Source organism: Budorcas taxicolor, chromosome 8 (assembly GCF_023091745.1).
Source record: "Budorcas taxicolor isolate Tak-1 chromosome 8, Takin1.1, whole genome shotgun sequence".
Taxonomy (NCBI): domain Eukaryota; kingdom Metazoa; phylum Chordata; class Mammalia; order Artiodactyla; family Bovidae; genus Budorcas; species Budorcas taxicolor.
In genome coordinates, this window is record NC_068917.1 from 20,442,674 (window position 1) to 20,458,958 (window position 16,285).

At 36.7% G+C, this 16,285-nt stretch overlaps 1 protein-coding gene across 2 annotated transcripts in view; it reads left to right on the forward strand.

The window, feature by feature from the left end:
• Nucleotides 1-15,201, forward strand: part of PLAA (phospholipase A2 activating protein) — a 37,999-nt gene extending 22,798 nt beyond the window's left edge. The window contains exons 8-14 of one of the 2 annotated variants that reach the window (XM_052644738.1): nt 1,266-1,423; nt 2,116-2,335; nt 4,154-4,225; nt 7,364-7,432; nt 10,208-10,309; nt 12,609-12,773; nt 14,349-15,201. In XM_052644738.1, the coding sequence (XP_052500698.1) occupies nt 1,266-1,423; nt 2,116-2,335; nt 4,154-4,225; nt 7,364-7,432; nt 10,208-10,309; nt 12,609-12,773; nt 14,349-14,914 (1,352 nt within the window). In that variant the 3' untranslated portion in view covers nt 14,915-15,201. The remainder of the gene's footprint in view (nt 1-1,265; nt 1,424-2,115; nt 2,336-4,153; nt 4,226-7,363; nt 7,433-10,207; nt 10,310-12,608; nt 12,774-14,348) is intronic. The other variant, XM_052644739.1, reaches the window with a different exon arrangement.
• The last annotated feature ends 1,084 nt before the right edge of the window (nt 15,202-16,285 follow it).

Below are 16,285 nucleotides of genomic sequence, written 5' to 3' on the forward strand. Positions count from 1 at the left end.
CAGGTGCCCAAGCTGAAATCACCATCTTCAGCAGGTGCTTGCAGGGTCTCCTTGGTTACAGACATTCAGTCACTAGATAGTATAAGAGGGGAGGGTAGAAAATGATGGACTAGGTTTGGAACCAGCATATATCATACCCTCCAAGCTGAAATCACCATCTTCAGCAGGTGCTTGCAGGGTCTCCTTGGTTACAGACATTCAGTCACTAGATAGTATAAGAGGGGAGGGTAGAAAATGATGGACTAGGTTTGGAACCAGCATATATCATACCCTGAAGCTGAAGCTGAAACTCCAATACTTTGGCCACCTGATGCGAAGAACTGACCCATTGGGAAAGACCCTGATGCTAGGAAAGATTGAAGGCGGGAAGAGAAGGGGAGGACAGAGGATGAGATGGCTGGATGGCATCACCAACTCGATGGACATGAGTTTGAGTAGGCTTGAAGAGTTGGTGATGGAAAGGGAAGCCTGACGTGCTGCAGTCCATGGAGTCGCAAAGAGTCCAACACAACTAAGCGACTGAACTGAACTGATACCACACCCACCTGGATTCCACTGACCATTACTCAGTATGTAATCTTGGGACTCCATTGGAATAGGAGCAGGAATTTCTAGAGGACAGCTAGGTGCCTCTGTCACTGAAGGCCTTGTGGGAATGTGACTTTCAGGTAAAGTTCCTAAGGAGGCTCGGAAGCAAATCTTGCCAACATCTGTGTGGAGAATATATTAAGCACAATAAACAGGCAGTGTAATAAGACTCTAGTGGGCTCCAGGGCCTATAGTAGGAGGCCATTGAATCAGTCCAACTAAGAAATACTGGTGGCTTGTAGCAATAGGTAGCATTGGAGATGGTGAGAAGAGTTAGTTGTTCTAGCTATATTTTAATGATAGAGCTGATGGAATTTGCTGTAGGATTAGAGTTGAGATAAAGGAATCACTCTTCTACTCTTTTTGGCCTGATCAGCTAGAAGAATGGAGAATCATTTACTGAAATGAAGTATTGTCAGAAGACATTTATTAATAAAACTCATTTTATTTTTGATTAGCCAGCCACTTTTTTAGTAGACTCACATCTTTTTAACCATCCTTTATTTAAGAGTTTCCTTTGAAGCATTATTTTCTTTTTGACCATTTTCTGCTAGAATTATGCTTTAAAATATTTTGTTTAATATTTTAGATATAAACTGTAACATTAAAAATTTTCGGTCTGAATGTTTGTAAATTTTACTCTGCCATTCTCTGACTTACACAATTTTTATTTTAAGGTACTAGAGAAGGACAGACTCGTCTAATCAGAGATGGAGAGAAAGTCGAAGCCTACCAGTGGAGTGTTAATGAAAGGAGGTGGATAAAAATTGGTGATGTTGTTGGCTCCTCTGGTGCTAGTCAGCAAACGTCTGGAAAAGTTTTATATGAAGGGAAAGTATGTCAAGTTCTGCTTTCTAATTACCATTGTCTTAAAGCATTTGACAAATTAATGGTTTTGTTTCCCTTTCCCCATGCTAATAAAATTGTCTTTGGTATTTTGACATTTAAAAATACATTTCAATGGGGAGATTCTCTCTCAGTCTTTCAGCAGTTTTCTTTGTTTGTTTTTTTTAAATATCTTTGCATGCAGAGAGAACTCCTTTTGTGATAGATGCCTTGGCCATGATTTGCCTTTTGGTAGTTAGATGCATAAGCTATTCCCGACCATTTTGGGTTTGGCACTTCTGTGCCACCTTTCATCTCATGCTCCATGCCTAGCTATATTTAACTTGACAGGCCACGAGGGACCCTGCAGGGCTGTGCTTATAATGCTGGCATGTGTTTTATGAACATGTTTTCAACAGCTAATACTTTTGGCCTTGAGATCAGCTAATTGCCAACCAGTCTTTGGTTTTACAGTTCATGTGTTGTCATAATCCATGCCCTAAGTCTACTCCGGAGAACTACCATTCTTACAGCACATGCAGATGGTTGCTGTTAATCATTATCTGTCCAGTAGAAGTTTTAGCATTGTGCTTTGGAGAAAGTTTAACACTATCATTATTAAAATAACTCTGTGTTATATATGTTTTTAATATATATGAACAGACAGTAATCATTTATCTCCTTATTATATTCCCATTTAAGGAATTTGATTATGTTTTCTCAATTGATGTCAATGAAGGTGGACCATCATATAAATTGCCATATAATATCACTGATGATCCCTGGTTAGCTGCATACAACTTCTTACAGAAGAATGATTTGAATCCTATGTTTTTGGATCAGGTGGCTAAGTTTATTATTGATAACACAAAAGGTCAAATGTTGGGACTCGGGAACACCAGTTTTTCAGATCCTTTTACAGGTAAGTTAGGGTTTGTATTAAGTCTTATATATTAATACTCCCATCAGTGTTGATTATCTTTTGTGTGTGTGTGTGTGTGTTTAAACACCTATTATGATTAACTATTTAAATAAAAAAATAAAAAATAAGATCTACAGCAGATTTATATTTTTGAGCTTCAAATTATATAGTAATTTTGTATTTATAGAAATAATTATAAATTGTTCTCTTTCAACAATACAGCCACACTGTAAACTAAATAAAATTAAGAAACTAATTCAGCCATTTGAAATGAAAAGAAACTTGTAAGTTCCTTCATGTCACTGCTTCATGTTATTTTGGTGAAATTTATTGAATAGAAATTCTGTTTTTACATGGGGCTAAACTGGTTAGTTATGCATCAAGTCTAGAACTGAACTGTAGGTAATTTTAGTTTATGTGTTATTTGTATTTATCATGTTCATTTTAAGTCACTTATTTATTACATAGTATACAGTGCGTTTAAAGGGTTATAAATGGGATTAGGTTTTCATGCCAGGAGTATTATAACCCCAGTAGTATTAGTCTTGAGTCCTCGGGCGGAGTTTAATTCTAGAAGTGTTAGCCTGAGTTCTAGGCCCCAGAAACCGAGGGTGTGGTATGGCAGGGAATACAATTCTCCCTCCTGTCTTAAATATAGGGCCAGCCCTAAATAAAATTTTGAAATTGACGCTCTATTATTAAATGGGTTCCTGTCATTTCTGACCCCATCTTTCATGTGCTGATGCTCTTCCTTTTTGCAAGGGTTGCACGTTCTGTTCTTGTCTCAGATCTTTTTTTTTCCTTCTTCCCTCACAGACGCTTCATGCTCCTAAATCATCTTCTCTCCTTCTAGTTCAAAATTCTATTGTTTATTCACATCATAGAGCTAATCTCAGCTGCATGTTGATTTAAACAGAGGTATCAGACTGAATCGCTACAGAACTATAAATAATGGAACCCTCCCAGATGGACTTGACAGAAAAAGGGAAAACAAAGCTTATATCTATATATTTCTGGTTGGAATATCAGCCTACAGTACAAAAGAGTACTGTATTGTATAAGCTGTCTTGTGGGATAGATAGAGGACAGATGTTAAAGCAGCTGTCTATATCTGGAAATCTAACAGTCTCCCCTTTTTTGCTCTTCTGAAACTCTTACCAGCATCTTCAGATATATCTTTGGTAGATGCCTCCAATTATTTCCTTAGAGATACTAACAAAACCTACTCACACACACCACACATTTGTAAAGAAATAAATGGGAAATCTGTTTCCTTTGTAGCACTCATCCCCTTTGTAATTTTCTTCTCCAGTAGGTTGTAAGCTTCAGTGGATACAAGCAATCTTGTTCCCTGCTGGATGTCCACACTGAATGTACTATTTGACACATGAATTAATGAACCTGGAGGGTCTCTAAAAGATTAACATTTGCTGCCTGTGGTTTTGATAGCAACAACAGCAGGAATTCTAGTGAATTTGTATAGGAATAGAAACCGATTGTATGGTATATTATTTAGGTCAGAGACCAACTGCAATTTATCTTTTTATATTTGAATTGCTAGTCATTTTACTATTTAAGTGCAGAAACTAAGATATAATAAAAATTATTAAAGTTAACAAAAACAAAACTTAGAGAATTGCTGAAATTTCAGTTTTTTACTAACCAATTGTAAGACTTCTGATGATAACTCCTCTTATTCTGTCTTTGTTGCCTTGCTCTTTTTTCTCCACACTTAGAGTCTTCTGATGTAAGCAGTGTGCTATTTATGAAAGTCAGAATTTTGACGTGCTTCAGATTTTCCTTTGTTTACATGCACAGGTGGTGGTCGGTACGTTCCAGGCTCTTCATCAGGATCTTCTAACACCCTTCCTGCAGCGGATCCTTTTACAGGTGGGAAGCGGTTTTGAGCAATATGTCTTTCTTCCTAAAATGTGTAATATTTTGCATTCTGTAGCTTAACATTTTGAAGATATTATCCAATAACTGGTAATTCCCTTATCGATATTTCCAATTTTTATGAATCTCCTTTTTAACTTCCTTTTTTTCTTTTTCCTTGAGTACTTTTCTAGCTTTCCCTCCTGACTTTTAAAAACATATTATTAAAACTCATCATTTACTCCAGTGGTCCTTCCTAAAAGGAGAGCAGTGTCATTAAAAGCCTAGATTTTAGAGTCAGACAGACCTTGGTTCAAAATCTGGCTCTACCACTTATGAGAAGTTGGCAAGTTACTTAACCTATCTGAGCCTATTTTTTTTATCTGTGAAATTAGATAATAGGGGAATCCACCACCCAAGACACAGCATGAGTGCTGTCACTGGCGAGATGCTGCTGATCATGAGCAGAGAAGGAGCCATGTGAGTCCTGGATGTTGGATGGAGCAGTGCAGTCAAGAAGTTTGGCCAGGCACATTTTGCCTTTAGCATGGAAGGAGACAGTCCACCCTGCTACCCAGGATTAGTCTTCCTAATCTAAGTTATTAATGGTCTTCATGAAGCCCTGGAAGTGTTGGTGTAGCTCTTCAAAGTGACTTTATTTACCAAAGGTATGCATGCCTCAGCATCAACACTACTGGAAAAAAATTGGACTTTAATGCAACTGAAGAAATCTCTGTTTTCAGAATAGCATTTGATGTATTTTATGATGCTATTGTTGGATCTTCAGCCAGAGTTCCTGGACAATTACCAAATTTGGGAAGAGATTCATAGCATTTATGGTATCTATTGGTCCTGCAGACTTAGTACTATGAGCTCTAAAAGTCATACAGTATGGTCCTATCTAAACCATAGAAGGGACCAACACGCAACCTTGGGTCATATCCTGAAGCTGTGAACTGCTCTCAGTAGGCTTCCCCTCTCCAGAGAATGCATTGGTGGCCCAGATGCAAATAGCTCTACCCTGTACAGTGTACCAGTGTACTGCAGAAACCAACTATCAAGCTAAATGTTGTGATAGCATGATGGCTATTAAGGAAGTCTTTGGTGACCCTGAAAAGGTAGTAAAGATCTGAAGAGTAGATCAGATGATCACTTTGTCGGCATACTCGGGCACAGTGATGCCCTGAAACTTAGAACAACAGAGTTCCTGAATCTCATTAGCACCTCTTTTTGGAACAGAAAGACTATTATACCAAGCTTCAAACAGTACCAACAAAGTCAAGAGACCAACTGGGGCCATCGTAACCGGAGCATGTCTCACTGTTGCGCAATATCAATAACTCAGAAGATTCACTGATTATGGAGATATGCAAGATAGCATACTAAAAGTCCAGGAAAATTCTGAAGTAATAGGTTAACTGAACCACAGTTATCAAAAGATAGATAACATTTCCATATTGAGATGTTATAAAAAATCCTGTAGTTCATACAAAGTGTTTAGCAAAATGCCTGGAATATATTAATAATATTTAAGCCCTCAATATATGTTAGCTCTTATTATTGTTGATGTTGTCCCTCCAGTTTTAGCAATAGCCCTGGGGCCAGGAGATTTCTGCATCTTACTTACAACTTAAGGTCAATCTTAATTCTTTATTTTCCCCTTATTTATAGGATGCTTGTTTAAGTTAGTTATTGCAAGGTTCCACCCACAAAAATTCTGATACACTACATTAGTGAGGAGGTTAAAAATACTTACAGTCTGACCCCTTAGCCAGGAATTCTGATTAAGGGGTCTTTTGTTTGTTTTCGACTGTGCTGGGTCTTCATTACGGTCCATCAGCTTTTTCTAATTGCGGGGCCCTGGGGGCTCCTCTCCAGCTGCTGTGCGCAGGCCTCTCCTCGCAGTGGCTTCTGTGGCAGATCACGCTGGGCTCTGGGGTGTGCGGCCCAGGGAGTGTGGCATGTGGGCTCGTGGTTGCAGCAGCTCCCAGGCTCTTGAAGACAGACCCCATAGTTGTGGCACATGGGCTTAGTTGCTCCAAGGCATCTTCCTGGACCAGGGATCAAATCGATCTCCCCTCCATTGCAGGACCACCAGGGAAGACCCTGATTAAGTGGTCTTGGATGTGGTTTGCTCTTTAGGTAGTTTTAAAAGCTCCCTCCCTATTGGTTTCTAAAATGAAGCTAATTTGGAGTACCACTAAGCATTTATGTGCAGGCCCTGGGAATCTGCATACTGATCCAGTGACTCTCATTCAAATTGGTCTGAAAACCACATTTAGCACACTGTAGGACTACATTCTGCCTCGTAATGGCTTGGGCAAATTATTCAGCCTTCCTTTTCTAAATTTTTAGGAATAACAGTGATACCTAATTAATATTTAAATGAATTCCTGCATATGAGATACTTAGCTTGCTAGCCAGCATATCGTGAAAACTCAGCAAATCCACTTACTTTGTGTTCTTCATTATTTTAATGAATCCCATTCACCTTTGTAGTTGTGTTTGCTTTTTCTGTATCTGTTGCACTGGTTATACCAACTCCTGAATGTTAAAATCAGAGGGGCTAGAATAATAAATAGCTCATCTTTTTTCTTCCCACAAAAGCTAATCCAGGACTCTGAACATCTCCAAATTCCGCTAATTCTCTATTCTTGTTTTTCCTGTTTCTTTCTTTCCCTTGTCAGTAAAAGCAGCTACAAGTATTCTCCTCTGTGAGACTGGGCTATTATCATAGTATCTCTGACTCTTACCTAGTTTCTTTTCCGTTTGTCTTATATGCCAGCTAATCCTGTGTCTATATTTCAATAGAATAGTGTCCACATTTCATAATGGAAACTTGTCACTTTCTCTCCAGTCTAATAGCCTTTCTAATTCATTAAACTTCTATAATTATAGTATATAAGGCATGTAATTACTTGAGGACAACTTCCCTGGCTAATTTTATTGGAATCTAGCTACATGCCTGACACTATTCTAAGCATTTTGCTGTATTAAATTTACTACCCATTTATTAAGCCCGTTTATTAAGATGTCATTCTGAAAGTGTAACTGATAATGAGAATAAGCCATTCTGTGTAAAGAAGGAGCAGTTTGAACTTTAGTGTAATTTGCCATTACCCTGTGCTTACTATGAGTATTATTGCACTTTAGGTGGTGGTCGGTATGTACCAGGCTCTGCAAGTATGGGAACTACCATGGCTGGAGTTGATCCATTTACAGGTACACACTTTTCACTTCATTTTCTTGTTTTTAGATTTTTAAAATTCATTAGAACTTTTATGTAATAAAAGTTCAAGAAAATTGGCATCTTTTTCTTGCTGGAAAACATTTTATACAGTGAATCAAGACCAAACTTCTGACCTGACTTTTTGAGTATTCTTAGAACTGTGTCATTACTGCATGCTGGAATCATCTGGGTAGCTTAGAAAAAGTCCTTCAGCCTCATCCTCAGTGATGCTCACTTGATCTAACATTGCCCTGGGTTGAGGTCTTAGCAAGGGTAGTTTTATAATTTTCTCATATGCAACCAGGATGGAAAAGTGCTGTTCTGTGTTAAGGCTAGTTTCCTCACTATCCTTATCAAAGTCTTAGTTTGTTCCCATCTCTTCCCCTTCATTCTTACATAATGTGTTTAGAATGTTATTTACTGTATTACACATTGAGAGGACTCAGAAAAGAATTTGCATTTACCATTTAGGCCTGGAATATTTGGCTTTCCCCGGAGCAATTTTTTTTTAATTCTTAGTATCTAGCATAGACCCCAACACATCTTACTTGTTCATCATTGTTGAATATATGCAGGCATGCTTTTTCCCTCTGTATTGGCTGCCAGTAAAATCCAGAACTGAGTTTGTAGTTCACCTCTTGAAAGTTTGAGAGATCTCTTGGCATATATATTTCCCTATTTATTATTTTTTAAAATTTATTTTATTGAAGTATAGTTGATATACAGTGTTGTATAATTTCTGCTGTATAGCAAAGTGATCCAGTTATATATCAATTTATGTTCTTTTTCATATTCTTTTCCATTATGGTTTATCACCCTAGTGGAATTACTGAATATAATTCTTTTGTATTGAATATGGTTCCTTGTGCTATTCATTCAGTAGGACCTTGTTGTTTATCCATTCTGTATCATTCTCTACCTGTTTATCATATTATATGAGAAATATAGAGAATATATGTGATATGTTATTAAGCATAATAAAAAAATTCATAAACCCACCACTCTACTTGAGAACTAAGTTGGAATATGATTTTGTAAGCTATTTTTTCATTGCAAAAGTAACATTGGCTGGCAGTATTGAAGTTTGACTTAGTGATTAATTAAGATTAAGGACTCTGGAGTGAGAATGCTTTGACTGAAGTCTCAGTTCCACTACTTTTTATGCATTTTATCTTGAGCACATCATTTTGTTTCTGTGCCTGTCTTTTTCTCATTTGCAAAATTATATCTACTTTCTAGAGTGAAGAGTTTAAAATTATAAAATATATATATAAATAATTTTCTATGGAATAAATGCTTAGTAATGTTAGTTGTACCTGTTACACTATAAAAGTCTTAAAGTTTACAATATTTCCTCCCATTTTTTGGAAATTAAAGTCTTTTAACAGTTTTTATATGCTGAACCTTTATCTAAGCCTTTGTCATCTCTTACCTAGACTACTGAAACCCTGGCCTCTGAATTGTTCTCACTGTGGTCCTCTGTTTATGCCCCTCCCATGATTCAAGCGCTGTAGTAGCTCCCCACTGACTGTTTTCTCTTGCCTTGACTCGTATTCCTTTGCCTCTTTTCTGCCATGCTGACCTGCTTCACTGTCTTGAGCATGGCATGCTGTTTCTACCTCAAGAGTTTGGTACTTGTTGTTCTCCTTTGGAATATTTGCACCTTTTGCATTGCTGTTTAGACCACTAATTGTTGTTTGGCATTTCCCCTCCTTTTTCTTTTTTATTTAATTTTGCTATATAGTATTTCCTAAATAGTATTTCCTAAATGACCTTAGTGAAACTTCCTGGGCACACATATATGCCTTTTGCTAGATTCTCTGCTCTGTCATAAGTTCTCAATGCATCCTGTACTTTTCCTCCAGAGACTTTTCATTGTACTTAATTGTTTGGATGATATTTGATTTCCAATTTCCTTACCACATCTAGACTCTTAACAATCAGGAGTACAGGCAGTGTCTTTGATCATGTCAGTAAATATTTTATCTTTGGAAGCAATTAGAATTAATTTTGTGCACTTAACTCATTCTTCATTTATCTACCTTCCCCCTTTCTACTTAATTCTAATATACTCAGAAGATCAAAATGTTTTATTCACATTTTTGCACAATACCTTAATTTTACATCAGAACAAAAACATTGTATAAATTATGATTTGAAATGAAAGTAAGACATAAATTAGATTTAAATTATATTTTAGTTGAATTAGCTTCATTTAACTTTACGTACTGAGTTTTCATCTGGTGGCTATGTTTTGTTCATCATCAGTTACAGAGTGTGTTACTATAATGGAGATTTAAGAAGTAAATACATATTCCCTTCAGGAACTTACAACTTGGGAGGGATTTATGAAAATGATTAGAGAAAATGACAGTGCCTACTACATCATTTGGAATGAGAAGAGAGAGATCAGTATGCCTAGAGAAGGAGGAACTGGACAGTTTCATAATTATTCTGTATTCTTTGATCTTTAAAAAATTTTTAATTTAGATTGAATCTTAAAAATATGAGAGAAATAGAAAATATAAAATGGAAAGGCTTTGTTTCGCATTTAAGCTCCCTTTCCCAAAACTAAAGTTTATTATATGAACAAATATATGTAATATATAAAATCTTATAGATTTGTTTTCTGTTTTTTTTTTCTGAAGTTGGTTGTTATTTTATTGCATGCATTAAATAGTTATATATCTCTAATTTTGATGACAAAAGTCAGAAAAATCTTGCTTTTGGCCACTCTGAATGATTTTCACCTTCTATTCTGTAAGCAGGAAACAGTGCCTACCAATCAGCTGCATCTAAGACAGTGAATATTTATTTTCCTAAGAAAGAAGCTGTCACTTTTGACCAAGCAAACCCTACACAAATATTAGGTAAGTTTATTTTTTAAATTTATTTATTTTTTAGGTGGAAGATAACTGCTTTACAATGTTGTGTTGGTTTCTGCCATACATCCACATGAATCAGCCATAGGCATACATATGACCTCTCCCTCTTGAACCTCCTTCCCACCTCCCTCCCCACCTCACCCCTCTGGGTTGTCACAGAGCACCAGGTTTGAGCTCACTGCATCATACAGCAAATTCCCACCAGCCATCTATTTTCCGTATCATAATGTGTATGTTTCAATACTCCTCTCTCTGTTCATCCTACCCTCTTCTTCTCCCACTGTGTCTCCACTGCTGCCCTGCAAGTAGGTTCATTAGTACTATCTTTTTAGATTCCATATATATGCGTTAATATACCCTGATAGCTCAGTTGGCAAAAGAATCTGCCTGCAATGCAGGAGATCCCGGTTCAATTCCTGGGTCGGAAAGATCCTTTGGGGAAGGGATAGGCTACCCACTCCAGTGATCTTGGGCTTCCCTGGTGGTTCAGCTGGTAAAGAATTCTCCCACAATGTGGGAGACCTGGATTCGATCCCTGGGTTGGGAAAATCCCCTGGAGAAGGGAAAGGCTACCCACTCCAATATTCTGACCTGGAGAATTCCATGGACTGTATAGTCCATGGGGTTGCAAAGAGTCAGACACGACTGAGTGACTTTCACTTTCATACATTTAGGAAAGTGTATTTTAATTAAATACTTTTCTCACATATCCACAGATTCTGAGATGCTCTCTCAAGGCTATTTCTCTCCTAAGCATATGCTGGGAACCAGGTGCTTACATGATAGAAATTTGTATTTTGGTATTATACAACTGAGTCAACTGAAAATATACAACCTGATAATGGACATTAATACTTTATAAGAAACCTTACACAAATCTAAGTAAATACTTTTTAATGACTTTACTGAGAAAAAATATTAAAGGGGAAAAATATCAGTCCTATCCCCTAAATTCTGTTTTCAGAAAAAAAATAATGAAAACGAATCAGCAAAGCATTTAAAAAGCAAAGATCTTGTCTGTAAATCTGAAACTGCTCAGTTGGCTTTGATTAGTTTTTCTGTTAATTTATTTTCCTCCAAACAAAATTATTAGGTTTTTCTTTTTCTTTGCTTTTGACTAAGAGTGTCACTAACTCTGTTTGCCGCAAAGATTATGGTGAACATCTATTGAGATAATATACATATCTGAATATATGACAGTGGTGTTACTGTTTTGGGGGGGGTTATTTTGCTTTGTTTTATTTTTTGTCATTATTTTTCATAACATCTTTATAAAAATCATAGGTCTTAATTGCTTTTTTTTTTAACAATAAAGAAGTATATACACACTTTTAGGCAACTTGTCTTTTTTAAACTCTTGCAGAGATCTAAAAGATCTCTTACTTTTTGCATTCCCTAAATAAGATTTGTTTTAATACTCTGTTAAACAGCTTTTAATGCCAAAGAATAATGAAACAGATCCAAGTTTCCAGTTACAAATGGTAAAAATTTTGAAATTTTAACTTCTTTATTCTTTGAGATAAAGATTTTTGACAAAATAATGTTAGATGACTCAAAGTAACATTAATGATGACAAGGATGCTGATATTGAAGTTGCATGTGAAGAGTTTGAAAGACATTGTTTCATGAAATGTGAATATGGTGGGAAAGGCAATATTTCCATTAAACATGCTTAAATAATTTGATGTCAAATGTACGGATGGAACTAAGTCAGTGAATTAAATATAAATACACATTTAGCTTTTTGACAGGGCTTCCCAGGTGGTGCCAGTGGTAAAGAACTCGCCTGCCAGTGCAGGAGATGCAGGAGACACAGGTTCAGTTCCTGGGTTGGGAACATCTCCTGGAGGAGGGCATGGCAACCCACTCCAGTATTCTTGCCTGGAGAATCCCATGGACAGAGGAGTCTGGCAGGCTACTATCTATAGTGTCGCAAAGAGTCAGACACAACTGAAGCAACTGACATGCATGCATGCAGCTTTTTGACTATATCATTGGCAGTCATAGAAGTTGATGTGAGTTGGCTTCAAGTTATAAATTTTCTCAGTGAGAAAGTAGGGGATTGACTTATATGTGCTATCTAATACTGCTTTGAAAAGCATTTAAAATGATAACAAATACAGTATACTTAAAAACTTACTCAAAACAAAAAGCTTAGATAATTGCTGTGAAAAATCTTATCTCCTCATACTCTCCTCATATTCTTATTGAAAACGTTGGCATTTATGTATTATGTGTGGCTAATTACAGTTAGAGAATACTGATGGTTTGGATTTGGTTCTAGGTAAACTAAAGGAACTTAATGGAACTACATCTGAAGAGAAGAAGTTAACTGAGGATGACTTGGTACTTCTTGAAAAGATACTGTCTCTAATATGTAATAATTCTTCAGAAAAACCCACAGCCCAGCAACTTCAGATTTTATGGAAAGCTGTTAACTGGCCTGAAGGTACAAAAATTACTTTTAAAAATGTAACCAGGAAGCAGAGAGTGTATCTTTTTATTCCTATCCATACTACTTGTGTTTTTAGATTAAATAAAAGTTAAGGTGGTAGTTGAAATTTGCATTGAGAAACACTTCACAGGATTCACTGTACCACTCTAGTCCATAATCTTCTCTGGTCATATACCATATGAGAATCTGAAGGTAGTGTGATGATCCCCATACATGGACCATTTTGTACACTCTTCCAGAGCATTTGTGAATCCCCTGCAGGTCATCCATGAAACTCTTTGTGACCTATTTAACCATAGGCTAGAAACATTTGCTCCAAGTATGTTTTCTCTTATTTGATTTACTTAATTCTTTTTTATTCCAAAAGCACCCTCTTTCCTATTGTTTTTTGATATGATTATTGGAGGAAGAAAGTCATTTTTCTTGCAGAACGGCCCATGTTTTGAATTGGACTGATCACTCAGTATGTCTGTCTGCCTCTTGTTTTTCTTGTTAGACATAGTTAGATTCTGGTTCAGTAGTTTTTTTCAGGTGAATGTCCTTTATAAATGACGTTGCATACTACCTTTATATCACAGGGCCCATAATTTCTGCTGTCCTCACTTTCAGTGATAGTAAGATTATTTGCAGCATCGGTTGCTCAGTTGTGTCCGACTCTGCAACCCCATTGACTGCAGCATGCTAGGTTTCCCTCTCCTTCACCATCTCCCAGAGTTCGCTCAAACTCATGTCCTTTGAGTCAGTGGTGCCGTTCGGCCATCTCATCCTCTGTCGTCCCTTTCTCCTCCTGCCTTCAATATTTCCCAGCATCAGGGTCTTCTCCAATGAGTCAGCTCTTCACATCAGGCTTCAACTTCAGCCTTCCAATGGTGGCTCAGCTGTTAAAAGAATCTGCCTGCAATGTGGGAGACCTGGGCTCGATCCATGAGTTGGGAAGATCGCCTGGAGAAGGGAATGAAGAGAATACTCCAGTATTCTGGCCTGGAGAATTCCATGGACTGTATAGTCCATGAGGTCGCAAAGAGTCAGACACAACTGAGTGACTTTCACTTTCCTTTAGAATTGACTGATTTGATCTCCTTACGGTCCAAAGGACTCTCAAAAGTCTTCTCCAACTCTATAGTTTTAAAGCATCAATTCTTCAACGCTCAGTATGCTTTCAACAGTATGAAAAGAGCATTCATTCACTTGGTGTCTATCCAGTTCCGTAACTGTATATCTCTCCACCAACATATATAAGCATCCTATTAGCATTTGTCAACTAGAATTCTTTTATAAAGAACTTTCCCTCCTCAATTCTTTGGTCTTGTTTTAGGATTTTTTTTTAAAGTGAGTTCCCAATCCTATTTTTTTCCACAAGGATTTATTGAATACTCACTGTATGCCAAGCTATCTTAATAATCCAGGAGAGTTACCAGATTTTAAAACACATGTGATCTTACAGCAATAATTACATCCTCTTATGAAAAATCAGTTAACACAAAATTTAGAAATATATGCAATTTGTAAAGCAGGCATATGATTTTTAACATGTTTAATTTTTTAACAATAAGTTTTTCTTTTTCACAGATATTGTTTTTCCTGCCCTTGACATTCTTCGGTTGTCAATTAAACATCCCAGTGTGAATGAGAACTTCTGCAATGAAAAAGAAGGGGCTCGGTTCAGCAGCCATCTCGTCAGTCTTCTGAACCCCAGAGGAAAGCCAGCAAACCAGCTGCTTGCTCTGAGGACTTTTTGCAATTGTTTTGTTGGCCAGGCAGGACAAAAGCTCATGATGTCCCAGAGGGAATCACTATTGTCCCATGCAATAGAACTGAAATCAGGGAGCAATAAGAACATTCACATTGCTCTGGCTACATTGACCCTGAACTATTCTGTGTGTTTTCATAAAGACCATAACATTGAAGGGAAAGCTCAGTGCTTGTCAGTAATTAGCACAGTCTTAGAAGTTGTACAAGACCTTGAAGCCACTTTTAGACTTCTTGTGGCTCTTGGGACACTTATCAGTGATGATTCCAACGCTGTACAATTAGCCAAGTCTTTAGGTGTTGATTCTCAAATAAAAAAGTATGCCTCAGTATCAGAGCCAGCTAAAGTAAGTGAATGCTGTAGACTTATCCTAAATTTACTGTAACAATGGGTTAGGGGACTGAGATTTTAAATTGATGAGTGTTTTTTTCTTTCACATTTCACATGGCTGATTACAAATGATGAAACAAATGCTGTGGATTAAGTAAAATTTCAGATCCTGTAAAGTGGGGTAGTGGGGAGAGGGGAAACAAAGGAGAAATAAAATTTTTGCACTGATGAACTGTGAAATTTTCCTGTGTAATGTGGGCAGGTTTTTAAGAGCTTTAGAGATAAATTAAGAATGGGCTATGACCACTACCAACACAACTACAGTGGCAGAATTCCCTTACATTAGCCACCTAGAAGAAAAGGGCTTTTATTTATGTAATCTGCTTTTGCTATTACACTTGTATACCCCAGATTGTTATTTGTTGGTGGTTGTCTTTTATTTAATTTCCACTCTACTCATTTTCATGGCTTGATTCAACAGCACTGAATGATTTCAAAGTCTTGTTTTAGGACAAATGCTTTAGAATTAAAATTAAGTTTGTTGCAAATTATTCCATATATTGAGAAGATGTAAAATAATTTCTTCATTTAAGTCCTTTGTAAATAGAAAGTTTGTTTAATGGCTTATTTTTAGATGAAGTGAGAGCAAGTCACTAATTTGTTAGGTATTTGAAAGCAAATTTGTTAGGTAGCAGTTCAGTCAGATGAAGCCCCAAATTGACTACAAAAATCCAGTTTCTTTTCCCCTTCACTGTTTGGGATAACTTCAGTATTCCAGTTTCAAAAGTAATCTGATTGTTTATTTTTGGTTATTTCTATATATCAGAGGGAGTTTGGAATGTGTTAAATATTATCAGGCAGTTGTGCAACAAGAGTACATCAAACTTATTTGCAAGTCCAGAGATTGGTATGGGAAATTAGTATTTTTGAGCCTTTAAACATGGTCCCAGTACTGTGTTGAACACTTGATATTTAATCCCCAAATCTCCTTAAGTGTAGAATGATGTTATCTCTGTTTTCAGAAGTAAAGATGGTGGGATGAATCATAATGGAAAAAAGGAAAAGTACATACCATTCTATACTTCCTAGAGAATGAGTGGGGGGGGGGGTGGGGGGAGCATATCACAAGTTTGTCTATGAACATCCTTGCAACTAACACCAAGGAGGAACCAATCCATTAATTACTAATTTATTGTTTAAGAGGATCTCAATTTCTTGAGACAAGTTGGAGTATTCCTAATCTAAAATAATGAGCATTATTGTCAACATTTATGGTAGATAGAACCATGAATTTCCTGGCTTAATGCCAAATTGTAGTCTAAAAGAAGAAAACAATTTTTCCTCAAATAAGGAAGGAAACCATTTTGATTATCTAGATTAATTCAAGGAAAAACTTCTGGAATATCAAAGCAGAATGGGTAAAATG